Here is a 23,198-nt window from a genome sequence, read left to right on the forward strand (position 1 = left end):
CCACCCACGATCTCCTTTCAGTCTCACACCCACCCCGTGGGAAGCATCCACACTTTGCCGATGAGGATATCGAAGCTGATGCTTTGCCCAAGATCTCACGGTGAGTGGAGTGCCCATGACACTCTGCTAGGGTGCCCCCTCTCTTCTGCAGCCCTGAAGGGTCCAGGGAAGTGGGCAAAGGAGAGATTATCACCCCCTTCTTCCCTATAAGGAAATGGAGGCCAGGGCAGGATGGTCTGTGGCAGTCGGGACATGAACCCCACATGGAGTGCCTGGGACATGGCAGGATGTAGTCAGCATTCAGTCAGTGAGTCATAGGTCAAGAAAGGAGGGACTCAAGTTTGCTGTGCAGATCCTGTGTCTGGGCTCCACATTTGTCACCCCAGTTGATCCCCTATCCCTCTCATGTGAGGTAGATGTTTGAGGAAACTGAGGCCAGAGAGGATGGGTGGTGGTCCTGGGACCTCTGGGACCAGGTGGAGGGCCAGGGTTAGAACCCAGGCCGGTTCTCTCCAGTCTGTCCCACTGCTTTCCTGCCCACGGAGAGAATCCCATGTTCTCTGGTGCCAGAGGGGAGCTGGGGACACGACTGGGTCCTCTCTGGAAAACAAGGCCCAGCCTACATGGGGCTGACCCAGTGGGCCTGAGCCTCGGGCGCTGGGAAAGCAAACTAGCCACGGGGGGGTCCGCCTACATGTCTCCATGGGGCTGGAGTACGCGGGGGCTGCGCTCGGTGGTTGCACCTCCCGGGCTTGACCAGGACCTTCTGAGGAGATGCAGGCCTGAGACAACCCTGCGAGCTCATTCTGGGCCTGACCCGACCCAGCCCTCGGAGCTCTGTTCACACACCAAGTTGGGGCCAGAGGCATGTTGCTTTGGGGCTGGGTCCAGGAAGTGCAGTAAGGGGAAGGGAGGAAGGGTATGAGTCAGGGTAGGTGACCCCGAGATGCTGGAGGGACGTCGCCCGGGGGGAGCGGGGTACAGAGAGGCCTGGTGCTGTTGAGGCTGCCTTGTGGCCTCTGGGAGATGTAACCAGGGTGCTGGGGCACAAGCCATGCCTCTCAGGGTTGGGACAGGTGCCAAGGGCCCCAAGGGCTGGGCATGTGAGGAGGTAACAAAGGCAGAGGGATTTGGGAAGAAGATACCTCTTCACTTCATGTCCCCAACTCCCGTGACAGTGAGACTGAGAGGGGCGGGGTGGGGACAGCAGTCGGGCTCAGGTTGGCGGGAGGGCTCCCCCTTCCCACCCTCTCCCCTCGGCTCTTCTCCCCTTTTCCAGCAAGGGGCAGCAGACTTGGGGTCAGGCAGACTGGGTGGCATCCCAGCTCCGCCACTTACCAGCTGTGTCACAATCAATGACTTCATCTCTGACTTTCAGTTTCTTTGTTTGCAAGATGGGGATAGGCCCCTACACCTTGTGGTTTGTCACTAGGATTAAACTGAGGGACAGTGTGTGTGATATTAGGGGACAGGGGAGATGTGTAGAACATTCTGCCCAGGGCCTGGGCCTGGCCCCAAAACCTGACTTCCTGCTATTTTCTGCTACCCACTTCCCCCATCTTTTCTGGGTCTTGGTTTTCCCAGCTATAAAACCCCAGAGGGCCTCTAGCTCTGACCTCTATTGTTATGTGGCTTCCAACTTACCCTGGAGGGGTCAGTCGCCCTCCTGGGCCTCTGTTTCTTCATCTGTATGTCTGTATACTGGATGGGCTGGGCTGGACGGCCACTCAGGTCTCCCAGTTCCCGACCAGCAGAGTTCCCCAAACATTTGCACAAAATGCAGAGACACAGGCCAGTGGCCCAGACGTGGAATCTGGCTACGGACCCGTCTCCTGCTGCACATGAGGGCTGGGGGCCTCCCAGGCTGGGTGCATCCTATCACATAGGCCCTATGAGACTGGGGTGAGGCCCAGTGCTGAGTCAGCTCTGCCACCTTCCAGCTGAGTAGCGAAGTGGCCAGAGCCCCGCTTCCCTCATCTGTCAAATGGGCTAGTGACCCCCCGACTGGCAGGGTCATTGTGAGATCGTGGGAGACGATGTTCTAGGAAGTGCTCTGCTAACCGCTGAGGTCTGTATGCACGGGAGAGAATGCTTGGACCGATGCCATGATGGAGCTGCAGGTTATCACATTGGCACAAACAAGGGAAAGGAGGTAGACACACGAGCATCTGGGGCCCAGGCCACTATTCCAGGGGCCTGGAGTCTTAGGCCCTTCTCACCTCAACTCCTCACCCACTGTGCCCGGGAGATACAGAATGGCCCTGGAGAGCCTCTGGCCTGTCTCCATGGAGGGAGTGGGTGGGAAGAGCAGGGAGGACCTGCTCTGGGGGTGACTGACAGGCCTGGGGATAGGATGCAGGATGTGAGCTCACCCTCTCAGTGGGGCCCACACTAGTGCCTGGGCCGGTACCCTTGGGCTAAAGCAGTGGTTCTCAACTAGGGGAGAGTTTAATTCCTCCTCCCCAGGATTTTTGGCAACGTTGAAGGACATTTTTGGTTGTCATAACTGGGAAGTAGGAAATCGCTCCTGTCTAATGGATAGAGGCCAGGGATACTGCTAAACATCCTATACTGACAGTACTTCCCTCTCCCCACAAAGAATCGTCCCGCTCAAAATGTCAACAGGGCTCAAGGATGCAGGCAGGGTTTCTGCCTGGAGCTGCCTGCTGCCCTGCATTAGGCAAGTGGGGGCAGAGTGCGCGTCCTCCAACCCCACCCTTGGCCTCTGCCCTCGGGCCTACCGTATCAAGGTGGGTGCGCTGGTGCTTGGCGCGGTCGCTGGAGTTGCTGAAGGCCTTCTGACAGCCCGGGTGCTGGCACAGGTATGGCTTCTCGCCCGTGTGGCTCCGCAGGTGGATCTTGAGGTTCTCCAGCCTCGAGAAGGCCTTGCTGCAGCCCTCAAACTGCAGGAAAGGCTGGTGAGGGGTGCTCTGCAGCCCCCGGAAGGCCCACCGCCCAGCCTGGAAGTGGGCCCCAGCATCCTCTCCCCCCCAACCCCCTGACCCTGCCCAAGGCCTCCAGCTGCCCCAGTTCAGCTTCCCATGAAGTGCTCAGGACCCAAACTCTATCTGGGAAGCCCTGGTAGGTCCAGAAAAAAATACACCCCTGACTTACAAATGGCCACTAGGGCTTGAGAAAAAAGTGGTCTTTCCAACTCTGGATCTCAACAGGTTTGCCCTCCATCGGCATCTGGAAATGATGTGCTGCTCTAATGGCAGCACTGCCCTGAATGGACAGGATGTAGGTATACATCTATTGCAGACGGCCCTGGATTTGGAATCCAAGGCCTGGCTATGAGTCGGGCTCTGTCCCAGTGAGGCTTTGGGCACTGCCCTTGACCTCCCTGTGCCTTATTTCCTGGACTACAAACTTAAGACTGTGTGGCCACCACTCAGGGCTGATATGAAGGTCCCAAGGGGTAGGACGCTGACTGTCAAAGGGCTTTGCCCACCTGGAACACAGCATCAATGCTGATTGCTGTCAGAACAATGACCACATTTGTAAACGCAGTGTCTCTGATTTATCATTTGGCTGTTTATCTGTTTAACATCCATCAACATCCATGCACTAGGCCCCATGCCAGGCAGTGGGCATTCAGTAGGTACAGCACAGACATGTGACGCCCCTGGTCAGGGTGGAGGTGAGCAGAGAGCAACAAATAGAGTGCTGACCCCAGCAGCCTCGGCCCAGCTCCCATCTCTCTCCCCAGAATCCTCTAACTTCAAACTCCTCCCTCCCTACTCTCTACACAGCTACCCCAGGAGCCTCTGGTGTAGGAAAGGGACCCTGTTGCTTCCGCCTGAAGTCCTGCGGGCCTGGCATTCAAACACTCAGCCCGCCACACGTTCCAGCCCCTCTTGACTCCCCACCAGAGGCTTGAAACAGCAGGGGTCCTCCAGGCAATCTCAAGCCTTTGTACTACTAGAAAGGCACTCAGCAAAGAATGTCCTATCTCATAACAATGCATCCAACCCCCTTCAGCCTTCAAAATCCTTCAAACACTGCCCGCGGAGCACGCCCTAGTCCTGGTGTGACTGGCCGCCATTCCCACGGCGCTCGCTGTGGGCAGGAGGAGAAGCTACACGGGCTCCAACCATCCGGCTGTGGCGCTGGCTGTTTAACCACGTGACAACCGGGACGTGTGCGGCCTCAATGTCCCCACCTCAGAGACAGAGGCTTCCAGGGGCGATCACAGTGTTGGGACAAGATGCAGGCCACATCTGGGGCCAAAGCCCAGGTGGCTACTTTGTGCCTGCTGCCTTCTCATGGCAGTGGGGCAGGGGGAGGTGACCCTTGAGGAGGAAGAGATCAGAGGAGGCTGGGTTTCCTCTCATGAGCCATTGGTTCCATCCCTCAGGCCAGGGCAGACGTCAGAACAAGGACCCAGAGACAACGGTCTGGGGCGGGCTCTCCTGGAGCCTCTCCCTTGAAGACCCGGCCACAATTGTGGGCCGTGCTCTGCTGGGGCTGGTCCAAGGCAAGCTGTCCGCAGCTGGGTTTTAGAAGCTGTTCCGCTTCCTATTTCCAGATGTTATGCTTCTTCCGTGCATCAAAACCAGAAGGAAATCCTGTCTGGGGAATAAACAGGCCACGAGCCACGCCCCCCCTTGCTCTCCTGCAAGGCCGGTGCCAGGTTCACCCACAGTGAGGTGGGGCAGCGGCTGAAGAGCAGGCTGCCCCTCGGCTCCCAGCCGGTCCCTTTGTTCCTCTCTGGCCCGAGCCGGGAGGGTGGACATCTGAGGCGGAGGGGCAATAACCCCTCAGGTGCCGCGTGCCATTCCTGACTTTGGAGGGTCCATCCGACTCTGGAGATCTGTATATCATCTCCCCACCCGGTCTGTGCGCCTACCTGGCCAGCCGTCGGTCTCGGCACCGTTGCCCCCACCCCCATGCCTTTGTTCGGGCTGTGCCCCTCCTGGGACACCTTCCCTTCCAGTTCGCTGACAATTCAATCCAGACACTTTTCACGATCTGCAGCTTGGTGTTCGCGGTCTTCCAGCACGGCTGGACGCCTCTCCCATCTGCATACACCCCACACGTTATGCTGTAGCCACACGGGAGTGATCAGACCCCGAACGTGTTGGGAACTTGAATGCCCCCAGGCCTGCTGGAGCTGTTCCCTTGGAATGGAACACCTTTCCTTCCTTCACTCACTTGGCAGACATCTACTCATGGTGCCCAAGCACTACCTCCTTGGAGAAGCCTCTCCCAACCTCCTGCTCCTCCTTGGTCACACCCTGAGGTTTTCACTGCACATCCTTTGCCCTTTCTCCATGCCTCCAGGCTAAGGGTTTGGGAGTTCCTTGCAGGCAGAGCTAGCAGCTCACTTATGGGGCAAAGGGTGAGTTAGAAATGTGATCCAATGGTGGTTAAGAATAGGGGTTCTGGGGACTTCCCTGGTGGCGCAGTGGTTAAGAATCCGCCTGCCAATGCAGTGGACACGGGTTCAATCCCTGGTCTGGGAAGATCCCACATGCCACGGAGCAACTAAGCCCATGCACCACAACTACTGCCACAACTACTGAAGCCTGCGCGCCTAGAGCCTATGCTTCACAACGAGAAGCCACCGCAACGAGAAGCCCGCGCACCGCAATGAAGAGTAGCCCCCGCTCGCCAAAACTAAAGAAAAGCCCGTGCGCAGCAACAAAGACCCAACACAGCCAAATATAAATAAATTAATAATTTATATTAAAAAAAAAGAATAGGGGTTCTGGAGCCTAGGGGTGCACACGCCTCCCTCGTGTTCATCAAGGTACCCCACACCTGTGCATGTGTGCTGTGCCTATGCCATGCCTGTGTATATCGGCCCAGCTCGTCCTGCCCACCCCTACCCCACTGGAACTTAACAGAGCTGAGTCCCAGGCTGGGGTATAACAAGCAGCTGGCCACAGCACCATGATGGGGGACCCATCCCTCAAGGTAGAACCAGAGGTAGCAGCAGGTGGGGTAGCAACTGCCCCATCAGGACAGGTCTGGGACGAGGATGATACAGGTACACCTGGCAGAGCAACGCCCTCAGCAGAGCCAGCATCCCAGGCATGCCAGGGCCTTGAGGGGAGATGGGCTCTGCCTGCAGCTGCTTGCCAAGGTCCCCGCGATCCTCCCCCTTTAACAACCCCAGAGATGGGCTAACAGAGGCAGAGAGAAGAGGACGGGAATGCTCGTGGGTTCAGCACCTGTGCGCTCACTCTGCTAGGCCTGGTAATGTCTCTAGCATGATCGAGTATCCTCTCCGCAGCCCTCGGGGCAAGTATCTCTCCCACTGTCAGGAGATGAGGCTCGGGGGAGTCAGCACAACAGTTACAGACATGGACCCTGGTGTGGGACGACCAGGGCTTGTGTCTTGGCTGCTCCACTTGTGAGTGATCCGAAATGAGTCCCTTCAATTCTTTGAGCCTGTTTCCTCATCGTAAAACTGGGTGAGTTCTACCGACCTCAGAGGGTGGCCGTGAGGACTGCACAGTAAGTGCTTCCCTCGGTACCAGGTGCTTGCTCAATACCGTCATTGTAGCTACTATTTAGGATCACAGAGCAGGTAAGTAGTGGAGTGGCATTCTGCCTGGGGTGGCAACTCCTGGGCCTGCTGGCCCTCTGCGGAGTTGGAAGGGTGTGTGTGTATGCGTGTGTGTGTGATGTCCCGCTGGGCATGGTGGGCTCTCAAGTCCCCCCATAGTCCTGTTTCTACTTCTCACTCTTTAACCCCTCACCTCACTCCCCATCTTCTTCCTCCAGCCTGACATCCAGACTAACCTTCTCAACACACCCTGGGCTCTCCAGCCCGTGGGCTCAGGCCTATCAAAGGGGTGTCAGCCTGCTCCTGGGGCCTGGAGCAGGCTGGGGACTGGGGAACAGTCTGGAGGGGCAGGTGCCCCAGCACCTCCTGTGATGGGGAGTTATCTCAGTGCTGTCCTGGCTCCACCTCCAAGGAACAGGTGCCCTGGACAGGTGTGCTCCCCCACCAAGCCCCTCATCTGTACCCTGGGGAGCCAGGACCTGACAGGGCTCACACAGTGGTGGAAGGGCCTGGTCTGGAATCCTAGAGCTGGGGCACCTGAGTTTCTCATGAGTCCTTCTCTGCTGCGTTACAGTGGCAGCTTCACCAGACAGCCCCCAAGACCCCTCCAGCTCTAATGCTTTATGAGTCCATTTTTAAATTGTAAATCTAACCAGGTCACCCCTGCTCAGGACCCTCCAGGCTCGTTGTGCCTTCTGACATCCGGTCAACCCCCTTAGCCTGGTATTCAATGCCCTCCACGGTCTGGTGTGTCAGAGGCTGGGGTGAAGGGTTCAAACTTGGAAAGCAGAAGGCTCTGTAATCTTGGAAAGTCAGTGCCCTCTCTGTGGCTCAGTTTCTTTCTCTGTAAAATGAAGATGCGAGGAAGCAGCTCACAGAGCTGTGGCAGTGGGGCAATGTGCATATCTGCATGGCACGCAGGACGTCAATGTTGTCACTATTATCCTGGTGGTGGTGGTGTCTTGCCCTGAGGGAGGACACCCCTGTGGGGCAGGCTTTACTGACCCCAGAAGTAAAGAATAGGAGGCCCTGGTTGATGTGTTTGCCATTGATTGGTGTGGCCCTAAAACTCTTTCCACGCCAAGCCCGTGGAGTACCCTTTGGGCACCTCCAAAGAGAGTGAGGCTGCCTTTTGGGATGGGAATGGCTTGAAGGGGCCCCATGCACTGACTGTGTGGGGTCTGGGGGGACAGCAGAGAGAGGTGCCCCACCACTGCTGTGTCATGGGGTACAGACGCTGCCAGAATGGAAACAGGGGTCTTATTGGAACAGAAATGGAGTCAACGGGCACATCCGGGCTTTGGGTCTCCGTTTGCTTGAGGCGGGTGGAGGATGGGCCTTAAGGCAATGCTATGGTGACCCAAGGGTGTAATGATGCTTCCGCAGGGTCTGCACCCCACGGGGTACATGCTAGGGTGGGGCCTTCCTGACATTCCTCCCCCAACACTCCAGTCTTCTGAGGTTCTAGGGCAGATTTTGCCCTGGACAGACCCCTCCTCTCTGTTGTCCATGTCCAGGTGTATAACCTGCAGAGCACACCTCCTGGAACACCCCTGCTCCCACTGCAAGGGGGCAAGGAGGTGTAATTGCCCCCACCGTGCCAGAGGGCACCAAGCCTGGGCTCGGCTGCAGTCAGAACTGCCGTCTCTTCTAGAAAGAAGTGACCCATCCATCTCCAACACAAGGTAGCAATGTCAGACAAACCCTACAGCTCTGAAAGTCACTCGTGTGCCCCAAGTGTGGAGCCTTGGGATCAAAACATCCCCAAACTCACCTGTTCCAGAATGAATCACCACCCCATGGGTTTGAATGAAGGGACCCCCAGAAACTCCCATTTCTACTTCTAGATCTCCTTCTCTTCCTCCCCTTCATTCTGGCTCAGCAGATGCTTAGCTGTTTCCAGAATATACACCACCCCTCCAAGTCTGCCTATGATCTCCACTCTTTGTCCACAGAAACTGCCCTGTGCAACCATTCACATGGCCCAGCCAACGGTGCAGCACAGGGCTATTCACTTGGGGAACTGTGGTGCCACTTCTGCTGGTTGGACTCCCCGGCCACTGACCTCCCACCTTCCACCTGGATGCTTGAGCCAGAAACCTGTTCCTTCCTCCCTGGCCCCTGCATCCAGCCATCTGCTAAGCCAGGGAAATGCCACCTCTTAAACATCTTTCACATCCGCCCACTACTCTGGTCCACACCCCAGCACTGCTCACCCAGGTGACTGTACCAGCCATCCTGCCTCCACCCTCCCCTCCCAATTCATTCCCACATGATATCCAGTATCTAGAACAAAGACGGAAGCCTATAGGTGTGTCTGAGCCCCCTTTCCCCGCCACCCCCGTTCACACCCTGCATGGCTCCCCAGTGCCTGGGCAAGTACAAACCCTCACCCCAGCATTCTGGCTGGTGCGACCTGGCCCTGGTAACAGCTTGGTGATGTCTGCCCCCTCCACCCCCACGCCCCCCACCACTGTGTTTCAGCATCAAATTGGCCTGGGTTCAAATCCATTCTTCCGAACTGGATGACCTGGGCAAGTTCATTTCACTTGTCAGAGCTCAGGTGCCTTATCTGTAAATGGGGGCATCCACTTGGGCACACCTGGGCAGATGGTGGGTGGGTGCTCTCTGTGAACCACAGGGTATATGCAGCACCCTGCGGCCAGAGCCCTGATGCCAACTGTGTGCACCCAGAGGATTACCCGGGCACCTCTTATTCGGGATGAATTTGCAACACACCAGTTCACATAACCAAACACAACAGATTTATCTGGCCAGAAGCAAAGGCTCACATGCCATGGGCAACAGAGACGGTCGCTACTGTGGGTAAGGCGTACACGGAGAGGGGAGAAGGAAGAGAAGAGCTATCTGACAGTCTAGAAAAATGTAAGAGTGAGTGCTGGGTTTTTCTTATTTACTTAGAAGGCATAAACATTAAAATATGTACTAAGATGAAACTGGGGTGAATTCAGAATGACCTTAGTGACTGGGTGACACCCTCTCAGTCACCTCTCAGGAGCCGGGAGCCATATGTGTTTTGTGTGGTACTTCATTTAATTGTGACAACAGGCTCTTCTGGTGACGCTCCTTTCTAGCACCACTCTGCAGATGAGGAAACTGAGGCTCAGAAAAGTGACATCACTGGCCCTAAGTGATGTCACACAGCCAGTAAGTGGCAGAGCTGGGACTGGATCTCAGGTCTGGCTGATGTGCAAGTCTGTATACATGTGTCCCTAAGTGCTCTGGCTACCGCCTCAGGGACCCCTACAGAAAGCACCCAAAACAGGCAGGTACTCGGGAACTATGACCATGATTTCCAACTGGGCTCACATCCTGGGTTCCTTTCCCAGGCAAAATCAGGCCCAGCCCTGGATGCAGAGCTGATGCTGGGCGAAGGAGACGCCCTCCTTCCTCCCGGTGCCCCCGAGAGGAGATGCCACCACACAAAAAGGAAAGCCGAGGCAACACAGCAGAGAACAGCGAGCCCGGCTGAGGCACAGAGTCTTGAAAGGCCCAGTTCCCACATGTGGGGCGTGTTACTAAAGAAGATTCAAATAACGGGGGAAAATACCCCGGGAACCATGAAGCCCTAGACCATCTGGAGTTTTATAGTAACAGGCAGGGGAAAATCAGAACCTAATTGAAAAAAGTCCACTGCAATCCATTACCGCTGCATGCAGCTCACAGAACCAAGGGCAGGAGATGAAAGCCTGAGAGGAGCCGCCCCGGGAGCTGGGGAGGGGGCACCCTCTTCCCTTCCAGACCAAGCCCAAGGACCCTTCAAACTCTGGCTGGGGGAAGGAGAGGGCACTGGGTCTGGCATCAGAATCTGCAGGGCTGGGCTCACCCCACTCAGCGAGCTGCCGTCTCTGAGCCTTTCTCGCACCTGTGAAAGGGCAGAGCGAGTTCATTCAGGGCAGCCCCGGCACGGAGCCAGCTGGTGCCGGGCACGCCTGTTCTCTCCCTCTGGGCCTTGGGGGATGATCAAGGGCCCTGTGTCACATGTGAGGTGTGGGAAATTGTGCCACAGGCCGAAGGCCACGAGGTCTCGCAGACAGAAGTTTGTGCCGGGGACTCACCACCGACCGCCACGAGCTTGGGCAGGTCATTTCCCACCTCTGCCCTCATTTTTCTCCTCTCTAAAATGGGGCCACCACAAACGGCTGCTAGAAGTAAATAAAAGGACATGCCCAGCACGGGACCTGGCACACAGCGGTCCCTGAGGAATGTCAAGTTTCCTCCCTGTGGCTGACATGGGCCAAGGAGGAGGGAGGCCCTTTTCTCATGCTCTGGCTAAGGATCTGGACACAAAGGGCAAGGAGGAGGTTTGGGGGAACAGGGCACACGGGTGGGGGCAGGAGAGGAAATGCCTCCAGTTTTGGCCTTTGCCAATGACTTGCTTCTAAACAAACACATTTCTGGTTTAAGGGTAAAATATATTGGGTTTCAACAGTCTGGCAGGCCATTCAGGGATCAACTTTTCATTTTCGTACAAACTTTTAACCTACTTTACAACAGTGATTTGGATGGGAGAGCTGCACGGTGCCAGATCCTTCTCCAAGATGTCAAATAATTCTGTTTGGCCAGCTTGAAAGGCCAGCCAGCCGGGAGCTGAGGTCCACGCCTCACCCTGCTCCCCGGGAGAGGGGTGCTGCTCTGCAGTTACTGTCCTCTGAACCCCATGGGTTTTCCACGAGGGTCTTCTCAGGGCCTTGTGCTTCGAGGGTCCTCAGAGGTAGGTGGAGGCAATAAGGGGAGGGACAAAAGTGGAGAGTCCTGGGAGGTGAGGCTGGATGGCACTGGCCTGGACTGTGCCCTGTGAAGGCTGTGAGGGTCTGGTCCAGCCTTGGGTACCTAGTGCCGTCTGAGTGAATGAATGGACGGGTAGATGGGGGCCGGAGGGAGACCATGACTGTAACAGCAGCTATCACATTTACTAGGTGGGGGACTGGGCCAAACTCTCCCTAAACATGTCTCCTTAGTCCCATTAACCAGCACGACAGGTCCCCTTGTTACAGAGGTGGAAACTGAGGCCCAGGGAGTTTATGTGAGAGAGACTCCGAGCTCATGAGGGATGGAGCCTGGGTTTGCCTCCAGAGCCCTTCTGTGCCTGGGCCCACTCTTGTCCTAGGCAGCCAGGACCGAGGGGTGCCATGAGATCCAAGGCAAGCATCTCTCAGCTCTCTAGGCCTTCATGACCACCTAGAGAAGCTGGAGGCACACAAAAGGCAGAGAGAGACTGGGCTAGGGGGCCACAGGCCTCCTTTCCAGAGCCGGTCAGACTGGGCCTGCCCTTGGGAGGAGATTTCTCAAGCTAGCAAGGTGCGGGCTGGAGATTCCCCATCTCTTCCTCACCAGGACTGCGTTGGAGGCTCTGGGCTGGGCCCTTTTTCAGCAGAAAGTCCCTCTCTGGGCAAGAAACAGGTTCCTGTTCCCAGCCAGAGAGAGCCAAGAGGGCTAGGCCACCTTTCCAGGGTATGCAGAGCTCCCCAGGGTAGGAGGTGCACGGCGAGGTTGAGTCTGCTCACCCAGTAGACAGGTGGGATCCAGGGGGCTCCCCGTGCTGACACATGGCTTGAGGTGTGGAGAGAGGCTCGGCTAGGGGCCAGGGCTCAGAGACTGCGCAGAATGGCTGACACACGCACACACACATAGCAAGCCACCAGCCGCAGACCCAGAAATGCAGACATGCACACACTCTGACACCTCTTCTGCCAACCAAGCCACACGTCAAAGACACAGAACCCCAGGACACCAACACACAGTGCGTGCGCGCACACACACACACACACACTCACTCATACATATACCCAAGGACACCCAAGCCCAGACCCCACCACAGGCACAAACGTACAAACTCCGTGGACTCTAGATGCACCGACATACAGCCCCACGTACAGCACAGTAGAAACTGGCTCACATATCAGAACACAGATGGCCTCATGGTGCTCTGTGTGCACACAGGGAGAGACACCCAGAGACAAAATCCAGCAAAGGCTTCCTCCAAGAGGCCAGTGGAGAAAGACAAGTCCTCACACCAACATCTCCACACCCAACAGAGCCAGACCCATGGACAGTCACGCTCCCACATGCCCCTCCATGGCTCCAGGCTGCCCAGGAGAGGAGGCTGCAGGTGGGAAGAGCCAGCTGAGCCCACTGTACCTCCTGATTTTCCCACGGCAGCTGGACAGGCTTGGCTTTGGGGAGGGAACATGTGGCCATAGAGAACTCCAAGACAGGGCCGCAGGCCACCCTTTGGCCCCACTGACCTCTAGCCCAGTGCCCACTCCCCCTTCCTAAGCTCCAGCCGCAGGCCTTTGCCCATGCAGTGTCCTCCGCCTGTCCGGTCCTCCCTGCCCTTCTGGTCTTGGCTCAAGCCTCAGCCCTCCCCTCCTCCTGTGCCAGGCCTTCCCTAATCGCCCCTGTTCCCACCCTGCCCTGAGCGCCCGGACACCACCCTGATGCGCTGAGGCCAGGACGGCCTGTCTCTCACTGCTCGTCCTCTCTGCAGACGCTGCATACCCGCTGAGCCTTGCCAGATGCTGCCCGGTCTCTAGAGCTCACCCCCAAGAGGAGAGGCAGGCACAGGCGGGAAAGCAACACGGCAGCCCATTCCATCTCCACAGCCAACTGAGAAGCAGAAGCACCTGGCCCATTTGCTGAGGAGACACCTGTCCAGGTGCGTCAACATCTGATCCTAAGAGCTGGGGGTAAGGCAGGTGAGCGCTGCTCCAGGAGGAGGAGGGGAGGGGCTGTAATGAATGAAAGGGTTCTCTCCAGCCTCAACTCTCCCCCAAACAAGCCTGCGCCCACAGCCTGGGTCTCAGGTCCAATTCCTCCTCTTCCTGGCCCCTGTGAACCTCAGTGCGCTCCCTGCAAAGGGGATGACACTCCTGGCCTCAGGGGCCTATGATGGACAGCAGGGTGTGGCCTTGGTACTGGGCACAGGGCAGGTGCTCAGTCCTCTTTTCAGCTCCTCTCCCGAATTCCAAGGAGAAACAACAGAGGGTGGGTCCATGGTGTGAAAAACATTAGGGTCTGAAGACCTGATTCCAGCCCTGGCTCTGTCACAGGTTACTGTGTGACCTTAAACCAGTCACCTGCCTTCCTTGGGCTTAATTACCCGGGGCCGCCTGCCCAGGATTGGCGAGTGCACAGGTGGCGGCTGCGTGAATTAAGCCCTGTACAACCCGCAGCACCCTGGGGCTGCCCGGGGAGAGAGGAGATCCAAGACATTCCACCCATCACCTGAAAGAAAACCTCATGTCGGGTCAGTGCGAATCATGACAAACGTACACGTGCAAAGTTCCCTTCTGAGGTCATGGGTGGGAGCAACCTGCCCCATGTGCACCTGGGGCTCAGTTCCCACCAGGAATGTCCCGTGAGGCTCTGGGCCCCTTGGGAGGGGGGAGGGGCACGGCTGGGCCAGACTGCTGGTGTGTGTAGCTCGGGGGTAGCAGGGGCCTGTGGAGGTCGTAGTGAGGGTGTGGGGAGCCACAGAGGGCTGTGCTCAGTCAGGGGGAGCCCTACTGGAGAGGACATGAGTGACCCACTCCCAGGTGCTCAGGAACAGAGTCAGGTGACTGCATGTTCACTGGGGCTGCTTGGAGGGTGCAAGATGGTTCGTAAGTTACCTTCGGGGATATCCAATGGCTCTAAATTGGGTTGGATCCGACACCTGGGGCCCAGTGGGATAAACAGGCCAAGCTGACCTGCCTCAGCATCGTCACCACTCTCCCACCCGCCACAGATCCTCTGTGAGGCCCTGTGATGGCAACTTAGGGCCACACACTGAAGAGGGTCACGTGGCTCCACATTGCTCGCTGCTGCCACTGACTGAACCCAGTGCCTGGACTCACTTATAATGGTGGATGGAAGGAACGATGACAGCCCAGCTTTCAAACTCGAGCTAATGAAGGAAGGTCAATTGCCATTAGGAACCAAGTACACAAACAACAACAAAACAAATGAAATCCAACCTACAGAAGGACGAGAAGAAAGGAAGAGACAGGGCAGACCTTTCCAGTGACCAAGTGCCTCAGTCTGCAGGACACCTCTCTTCCCTGGTCTAACCAGTAACACGGCAACCCCGCCAGAGGCAGGACTGAGGCTCACAGGCTCACTCTGGGGCTTCTCGAGCCACTGCTCATGCCTCCCAACTGGCCCACTGTGCAAGAGACATCCAGCTGGGAGCTGTGCACTTGGCTGGTTCAGCCACAGAGGACTCCCCTGGGCCAGGTGTCCTGGGAACGTCCCTTTCCCTGCTAGGCCTCAGTTCTCATCTGTCAAATGGGTATGTAGTAATAGCGTTGTGCCTCCACCCAAGTGCTTCTGGAGGAGATTAGTTGGCAGAAAGCAGAGCAGACAGGAGTGAACTCCTGGCTTTTGGGTTTCAAAATCTCAGGTCTCGGGGCCAAATGGAAAGAACTCTGGAGACAGAGATGAGTCACACACAGTAAATATTTCAAATGATTTTCTGCCCCAAGCCATCTGAGAGTGCCCAGCACAGGCCTGGCACACAGTGGGCTTGTGTGAGAATATCTGTTAATGAATGAAAGAAGAAAGCAACAAACATACGAACCTTGAGGGAAGTGTGGAGCAGGGCAGGGAGCCCTCCAAATTAGTGGAGCCCAGGAGAAGCCTAGGTGGGAGGAAGAGCAAAGCTTCCTGTGTTCCCACCCCTGGAAAATGTCTGGCTGGGAAAGGGACGCTGGAGGGAAAGTAAGACACGGGGAGACGGCAGGGCTCCCTCAAAGTGGGGAGGCTCAGAGCTCTGCCCTTTCACCCTGGGGCCAGGCTCTGGTGTGCTGATAGCACCCCCAGTTAGGCTTGTGGGACCTGAAGCAGGGCTCCTCCCAGGCGGGCAGGACTCTGGATCTCTCAGGAGGTCCCACACCCAGATGTTGAGTCCAAGCTGGCCCCAGGGCAGCCTTTCAGATGGATGGGAGACCGCTGGGCTCTGGGCAAAGACAAGGTGGGGTGCAGGACGGCTCAGAAGATGCCAGCGTGAGAAATGACTCTGAGGACCCCTCGGTTCAGTGCAAGCCCCTCCCACCCACAGAACTGGCGCAGGGGTTTGTGAACTGCCTGAGATTTGCTACTCAGCTACGGAGACTCAGAACAGGATGGGAGTTCAAGGAAGACTTTCAAGTTACACTCTCTCACACTCAAGTCTGTGGACTTCAGGTTCAGACCTGACATGAATAAAATAGAGACCATTGTCTGCCCTGTCACGAGGATGTGGAAAAGGCAGAAGGGAGGAAAACTGCTCCTGAGGTGTGCACCTCTGAGTCGGCCTGTGCGGCCCCCTTTCTGTGCACCGCCGTCTGTGTTCTTCGGGGCACCCTGGACAGAAGGTGCTCTATCACCCTCTTTCCCAGAGAGCCTGTGCTCAGGGCACCCAGGGGTTTTAGAGCAGCAGCCGGACTGAACCCAAGGCTGTCTGATGCCAAAGCCCTGTCCCTGTTCTCACATCTCATTCAACAAAAAGCAGACGGGTCTGCAGATTTAGGAAACATTAGGCCACGGGCAAGAAATGACTAGAAACAAAGAAGTAAATGTTTCACGTCACCAGAAAATAACAATACTAGCGATAATAGCCACCACACTGTTTTTCAGATCCCCTGAGAGTGTTTATTTCCCTTAAAACACAAATTCTCCAGATGTTCAGTCCAACACAGATTGGAAAGCGCTGGAAGGGTCTGGGGGAGGCATCCCACCCCTCACCTGCGCCTGGTGCCTCGGGGGTCTGAAAGGGAAGCATGCCTTCTGCTGGGCCAGGCAAGCTGTCCGGCTCTCGTGGGAACCTTCCGTCCCTCGAGCAAGGGAGAATCACCCTGTGGTCACCACACAAAAGAACGATCAAGTAAACTGAAAAAAATTACAACCATATGATAAAGCAGGAAGGGGTCCTTAAGGAGGAACACGCTGCGAGGCACTTCTCTGAGAACCGAGAGGGTGGCAGGAGGGGCGTCCTGGGGAGCAGGGCCCCGCCCAGATGGCTGGCTGCACAGCCTGACTCAGGGGGACACCTGGAACTCATTAGCATTATGTCAGGAATAATGTAAAATTAAAACATTTAGCTTTGGATTCTAAAATTAAGGAGGACAAAAAGAGAAGGATGCCATTGTGCTGAGCCACTCAGCTATGACTTGGGCACCAATAATTTACAGAAAAAAAAAAAAATCACTGCCTTACACTGGGGCCCAGCCGGGGCGCCCTGCTAGTGGGGGCTGAGGACAGAGAGAGGAGTCTCCAGCTCCGTCCTGGGGGAATCAAGTTGGGAGCCTGGGTGGGGCCTAGGTGAGGTCTTCCAACCACTCACTCCCTCTGGCAGTGCCAGTTATATGCCAATCCTGCCACTCTCCTCACTGTCTCCACCCTGGTCACTGCCCCCAGATCCACCATTTGTCCTGCAGCCAGAGAGACTCCTAAATGGCAACCTGCCCCCAACATTGCAAAGACCCTTCGATGGCTCCCTACTGCATTCAGGATGCAACCCCAGGCCCTCAGCCTGGCATTTCCAGCTTCCCACCATCTGAATCTGCAGGCCTTCCAGCGGTGGTTGGCTCCCCAAGCTCCCTCCTCCCTCTCTAGTCTCCACTTACACGGACTACTTGGGCTCTTGGAACTTTACACCTCTGTGCTCTTGCATATGCTGTTCCCTCAGCCTGGAATTCCCTCAGACACCAGGGCTCAGCGCCAATGGTGGCTCCTCTGCAGAGGCTCTGGGCTTTGGGGGCAGGTCCTGGGCCAGACTCCTCTCTGGGTCCTCCTAGGCTCAGGGGTAATAGCAAGGTGGCTGGGCTGGGCTGCGTGGGGACCTGAGACTCACACAATGTCAGGACTGGCTGGCCCTCGGAGGCCTCTGTGTTATAGGTGGGGACATCACGACAGCCCAGAGAGGGCACGGCTGCCCCTGCCCCCAGCTTTGGACCCCTGGATTCTCAGGACATGCTCATTCTGGGTTAAAGAGTGCTCTGAAGTCATCCAGGCTGAAGTTCAAATCCCAAATCCCTTCCACCCTATGAGCGGCACAAATCACCTAATCTCTCTGGGGTTCAACATCTTTGTTGGCATTGCAAGGATGGAAATGATGGTATAGTGTTACCCACTCCCAGGGCTGTGGAGAATCGGCACCAGGCTCTGCTCTATCACCACGGGTCACCACCAGTGACCCCCTGTGAAGACAGAGAAACCGAGGTCCAAGGCTACAGAGGACAGGGAATCAATGACAGGATGGAGATGAAGACTCCCGGCTCTGGAAAGGTAGTCTGGGCAGAGTTCACAAAGCCTGACTTGTCCAGTGGCACAAGAGAGCAGACAAGTCATTCATTCATTTCCTCACTCATTCATTCACTCAGCTAAGTGCACACGGCTCGGTGCCCAAAATACACTGCAGTGAAGAAAGCAAATTACCAAACAACACATCTAGTATGATTCCCTTCCTGTAAAGAGTATAATTATCATATACACAGAGAAGTCTGGAAAAATACTCCAAAATGTTAAACAGTGGTTATTTCTGAGTACTATAGTTAGAGGTAACTTTTCCTTTTTTCTTTATACTTTACTCTCTACTTTCTACCTCTTGATACATTATACTTTTGCTTTATACTTTATACTACTCTGTTTTGTTGAAGTTTAAAAAAAAATTCACAGTGGCCAGTGTGATACTTTCATAGATAGATCTAGGTTGCAGAAGAACTAGACTTCCTTCTTAATTCTGCACGTGGCTTTGGGTGAGCTGTCCTGCATAACACGACCTGGGGATGCTCCCACCCTCGATGTGGAGCCTGAAAGATCTGAGTCAGGTCTGGATCAGACACTTGCCCCTGTCCTATGTGATGTGGGCGAAGGACTTCCCCCTGATCTCAGTTTCCACACAAATACATGGGAACAACATGATGACCTCCAGAGGGGATCTGAGGACCAAGGAAGACATGGATGGTGACCAACTTTCATGGATGGTGACACAGCCCATGACGATGACAGCTGTGTGGCTGCATCAGGGAACCCAGGCTCACCCCATGGGATGCACTGAGGGATGCCTCCTCACAGAGTGACATCGCCAAGCTGTTTCACACGTGATGACGAGTGATGACTGTGGAGTCTCAGGAGACAGAGCGGCCAGCTTAAGTAAACGTGGACACAAACAAGCTCACTGCTAGGGCAGAGGACACATAGGCAGGTCCGAACCACGAAACTGCATGGGGGCGGGCAAGGCTGCCTTTCACGCCGCAGCAGCAGCCGTGAGTCACAGAGCGCCGTGGGGAGCAAATGCTCCTTCAACGTCCTTCTCTGCAGCCTCAGCTGAATGTCTGGGGACACGTCTCTGAGCCAGCTGGATGGGCTGCGGGCTTTAGAGCAGGCAGAGCTGGGTTCAAGTCCCAGCTCCGCTGCTGACTGGCCCCTGCCCTTAGGCGTGGTACTTAGCCGCTCTGGTCCAGAGCTATCTTCTGGAAAACAGTTAACACTCCTTCCTTGTAGGTTTATTGTAAGGGCCAAATGAGATTAGAGACTGCATGGGATCTACCATTTCTTACTCCTACAAGTGAATCAGTAATAATAAGTTTAATTTTTCAAATCATTAAATCAAATCATATAGAAAAAACCCCAAATACCCATCAAGTGATGAATAGATAAACAAAAATAGTATATCAATACAATTGAATATTATTTGGCCATAAAAAGAAGTAAAACACTGATACATTCTACAATATGGATAAACTTTGAAAACATTATGGCGAGCGAAATAAGCCAGATACAAAACACCACATATTGTATGATTCCATCTACATGAAATGCCAGAATAGGCAAATCCATAGAGACAGAAAGTAGATTGGTGGTTGCCAGAGGCTGGGTGGAGGGGAGAATGGGAGTGACTGCTAACAGGTACAGGGTTTCTTTTAGGCATGATGAAAATGTTCTGGAATTAAGATAGTAATAATGGTTTCACAACTTTGTGACTATACTCAAAACACTGTATACTTTAGAAAGATGAATCTTGTGAGTTATATTTCAACAATACTTTAAAATATTAAAAAGAGAGAGGGAGATGGCAGGACCTTCCACCTCTGGGCGTGGACAGGCCCCCGCCCCAGCACTACTGCATGCCAGGCATGGGTGTCATTCTCCATGCAGCCTGCACTGATGTACCTCTGCTCCCATCACTTGCTACTCAGGGTGCCCTTCTCCTGCCACTTCACCTGGCAAAATCCTGCTCATCCTCCAAGTTTCAGATCATATGCCACCTCTTCCAGGGAGCCTTCCTTGATTCCCCTACTGTTAGGGCAAGGTTCCCCTGGGGTCCCACAGCCCTGGCCTTCCCTCATCACAGACCCTAGGACTCAGGATCGTAACTGTCTGCCTCTGGGTCCCTTGCTCCCACCACCGGGGCTGTGACTCAGACATGGAATAGTGCTGGTCCCACCAGCTGGCCTCTCACCCAGGGCCCAGCAGTAGACTGTACTCACAGCAGGGGTTCAGGGCATGTTTGCTTACTGAAACAATCTGCTCAATTGGGGTTAGCCATCCATGTCCCATTCCACCCTGGGTAAGGAGAAAAAGGCTCTTTTTAAAATCACAGGTCTGACAGGAACAGGTGTTAGAATAAGTCTGCCCGTTTTATACTGGGGAGACTGAGGCTGGGGAAGAAGAGACCTGTTCAAGGCTGCCCAGCAAGTCAATGGTGACACCAAGACAGGGAGCCCAGACTCCAGGCTCCCAGCCCAGGGCTCCCTGACCTTTGGCCTCGGGGCACTCTCCTCCTCACACCCAGAAAAAAGGCAGCAGCTCCAGTTTCAACATGGGCTGAAGATGGTAACAACAGTGGGTCCTCATCTGTGGCCCCTCCCTCTCCTCCTGCATCTGCAGAGAACTAGCTCTTGACTCCTGGGTCCCGAGCTCTTCTCCACCTTTCACAGTCCTGCCTTTAATGGATGGAAGGTGTTGCTTATCTCTGTAAGGTCCCATTTCTCAGGCCCTAACCCAGGCAGTCCCGCCGACACAGGTAGCTCCCAGAACTTCCCCACCAGCGAGCCCTCCGGTGGACCCCGCGGGCCCAGTCTAACGTATTTGCTAACTGCATGCAACACAATGGGTTTTCATTGACTTTTGAATGACTGTGCAGTTTGGAACACAAACTCGGTGAACCGGGCTCAGACTGGGTCTGGCAAATTCTATTTGTTGCCTCTCCCTTTGTGCGAGCCAAGCCGGGCTGCCGGGGATTACCAGAGAAGAATGATGGTAATTTCTCATTCGAAATATGTTTCATAAAGTCCATTTCCATTTTCCTCAAGGAGCCAGGAACAGCCCAAAGAGGTCCAACTTGAGAGTCTCTTTGTGAGGGAGCCGCAGAGAGGACTTTTGTTTTCTTATAAATCTATGCTTATTGTGTTTTCCATGTTTTCTGCAACAAGCATATAAAAACTTTTACAAACATTTATTTTTAAAAACTCAAGGACAGAATCCCCCTGCTTCTCCGACTTCTCCCTGCTGGTCTGTCTCTCATTGCTCCCTTATACGGGGTTGGTTTCTGCTGAACACGGGCTGAATCTCTCCCCTCCAGCTGCCAAGCTCTAACTGGACCTTGTGTCTGCTGGCTTTACCTTCTCAGCAACTCCACCTTTTAAAGATGACTCCTGTCCAAGGCCGCCACAGGAGTCCCTGGCTGACCGGGACCTGAATGCAAAAATGCACTTCCTCTTTTCCACTGTACCACCTCACTTCTCTGGGCCTCAGTTAACCATCTATAAAATAAAGGGGGACTTCCCTGGCACTTCCACTGCAAGGGGCACAGTTTTGGTCGTGGGTTGGGGAACTAAGATCCTGCATGATGCATGTTGTGGCCAAAAAATAAAATAAAATAAAATAAAGGGGAAGGGACTGAAGATGGTCTCACAGACCCCTTCTGGCTCTGGCATGCCACACCTCGTGTGCACCGCCAGGCACCTGAAGGCAGGGCTCAGGGGTGAGTTCTGAGGGCATCCGTACTCACACCAACATTGGACTTTGCCCTTTCCAGCAAAAGGCCCTATTTGTGCATGTCTCTAAATTGGAGAACTGGGGTCTCTGCGCAGCACTGAGTAGGTGCTTATCTGCCAGACTTGTAGCATGCTGCCATTAGCACTGCCATGTCCATCATGGATGGGAGTGTGGGGGGGCACTCGCATGGCAGTAAGGGGCAGGGGAGGAGGGCCACACATGATATGTGGACCCCTGCTCTGGGCCACATGCTTACGCCTATGACTTCTGCTAATCCTATGACAATGGTGTCACGCTAACGTAATCCCAGCTCAGGGTCCTCCCACTTGACCACACTGTCTTTCACTGCGACCACAACTCTGGGCCTGGCTTTTGGGGACAGGCCTGCATGAGTTCAGAAGTTGCTGACCTGCTATGGCAAGATGAGGATTAGATGGCCTCTGCCCTATGAAAGCAGACCAGGAGGAATGCTGAAAGTGGGCCAGGTTTTTTGGGCGATGTCATTCTGTGTCTGCTTCCCTGTGGTCTTCCATGAGCCCTTCATAAAGTCTTTATTTTTTTCTTTTCTTTTTTTTTACAGCTCTGTTAAGATGTAATTCACATAACCATAAAGTCGATCCATTTGAAGCACACAGCTCAGTGTTTTGAAGTATATTCACAGAGTAGTGCAACTATTACCACAATCAATTTTAGAACATTTTCATCATCCCTAAAAGGGACCCCATACCCATTAGCAGTCATTCCTCCCTCTCGGTAACCCCTGACAACCACTAATCTACTCTCTATTTCTATAGATTTGCCTATTAGGGAAATTTCATGTAACTAGAATCATCCAACATGTGGTCTTTCGTGGCTGGCTTCTTTTGCTTAGCATAATGTTTTCAAGGTTCATTCATGCTGTTGCGTGTATCAGTGCTTCATGCTTTTTGTGGCTAAATAATATTCCGTTCTATGGATGCACCACATTTTATTCATCAGTTGATGGATATTTAGGTTGCTTCCACTTTTTAGTTATTGTGAATAATGCTGCTGTGAACATTCAGGTACAAAATTTTGTGAAGACCCATGTTTTCATTTATTTTGGGTATATATCCAGGAGCAGAATTGCTAGATCACATGGTAATTCTATGTTTAATTGTTTGAGGAACTGCCAGACTGTTTTCCAAAGCAGCTGCACTGTTCTGCCTTCCCATCCTCACTGTATGAGGGTTCCAATTTGTCCATGTCCTTGTCAACACCTGTTACTGCCCATCTTTTTCATTACAGCCATCCTAGTGGGTGTGAAGTAGTATCTCATTATGGTTTGGATTTGCATTGCCCTGACAGTTAATGATGTTGAGCATCTCTTCATATGGCCATCTGTACATCTTCTTTGGAGAAATGTCTATTCAAGTCCTTTGCCCATTTTTTACTTAGATTATTTATCTTTTTCATTATTGAATTGTAAGAGTTCTTAATATATGCTGGGTACAAGTCCCTTATCAGAAAAGTGACTGCAAAAGCAAAGTCATTTTTGAGCTAAAACAACAACAGCTAACATTTACTGAGTGCTTACCATGTGCTGGGCCCTGTTTCAAGTGCTTTACATGCAATAAGTGTTTTAATCCCTACAACAACACCACAAGGTAGGTTTTATTGTTGTTATCATCCCCATATTACAGATGAGTAAAGAGAGTCACAGAGCAGCACCCTTTTCAAGTCA

At 54.2% G+C, this 23,198-nt stretch overlaps 1 protein-coding gene across 4 annotated transcripts in view; it reads right to left on the reverse strand.

The window, feature by feature from the left end:
- The window catches only part of GLIS1 (GLIS family zinc finger 1), a 225,914-nt gene that overhangs the window by 20,158 nt on the left and 182,558 nt on the right, over positions 1-23,198 (reverse strand). For all 4 annotated transcript variants that reach the window (XM_032639779.1, XM_032639794.1, XM_032639787.1 and 1 more), the window contains one exon: positions 2,742-2,903. In XM_032639779.1, the coding sequence (XP_032495670.1) occupies positions 2,742-2,903 (162 nt within the window). The remainder of the gene's footprint in view (positions 1-2,741; positions 2,904-23,198) is intronic.

This window comes from Phocoena sinus, chromosome 1 (assembly GCF_008692025.1).
Source record: "Phocoena sinus isolate mPhoSin1 chromosome 1, mPhoSin1.pri, whole genome shotgun sequence".
Taxonomy (NCBI): Eukaryota; Metazoa; Chordata; class Mammalia; order Artiodactyla; family Phocoenidae; genus Phocoena; species Phocoena sinus.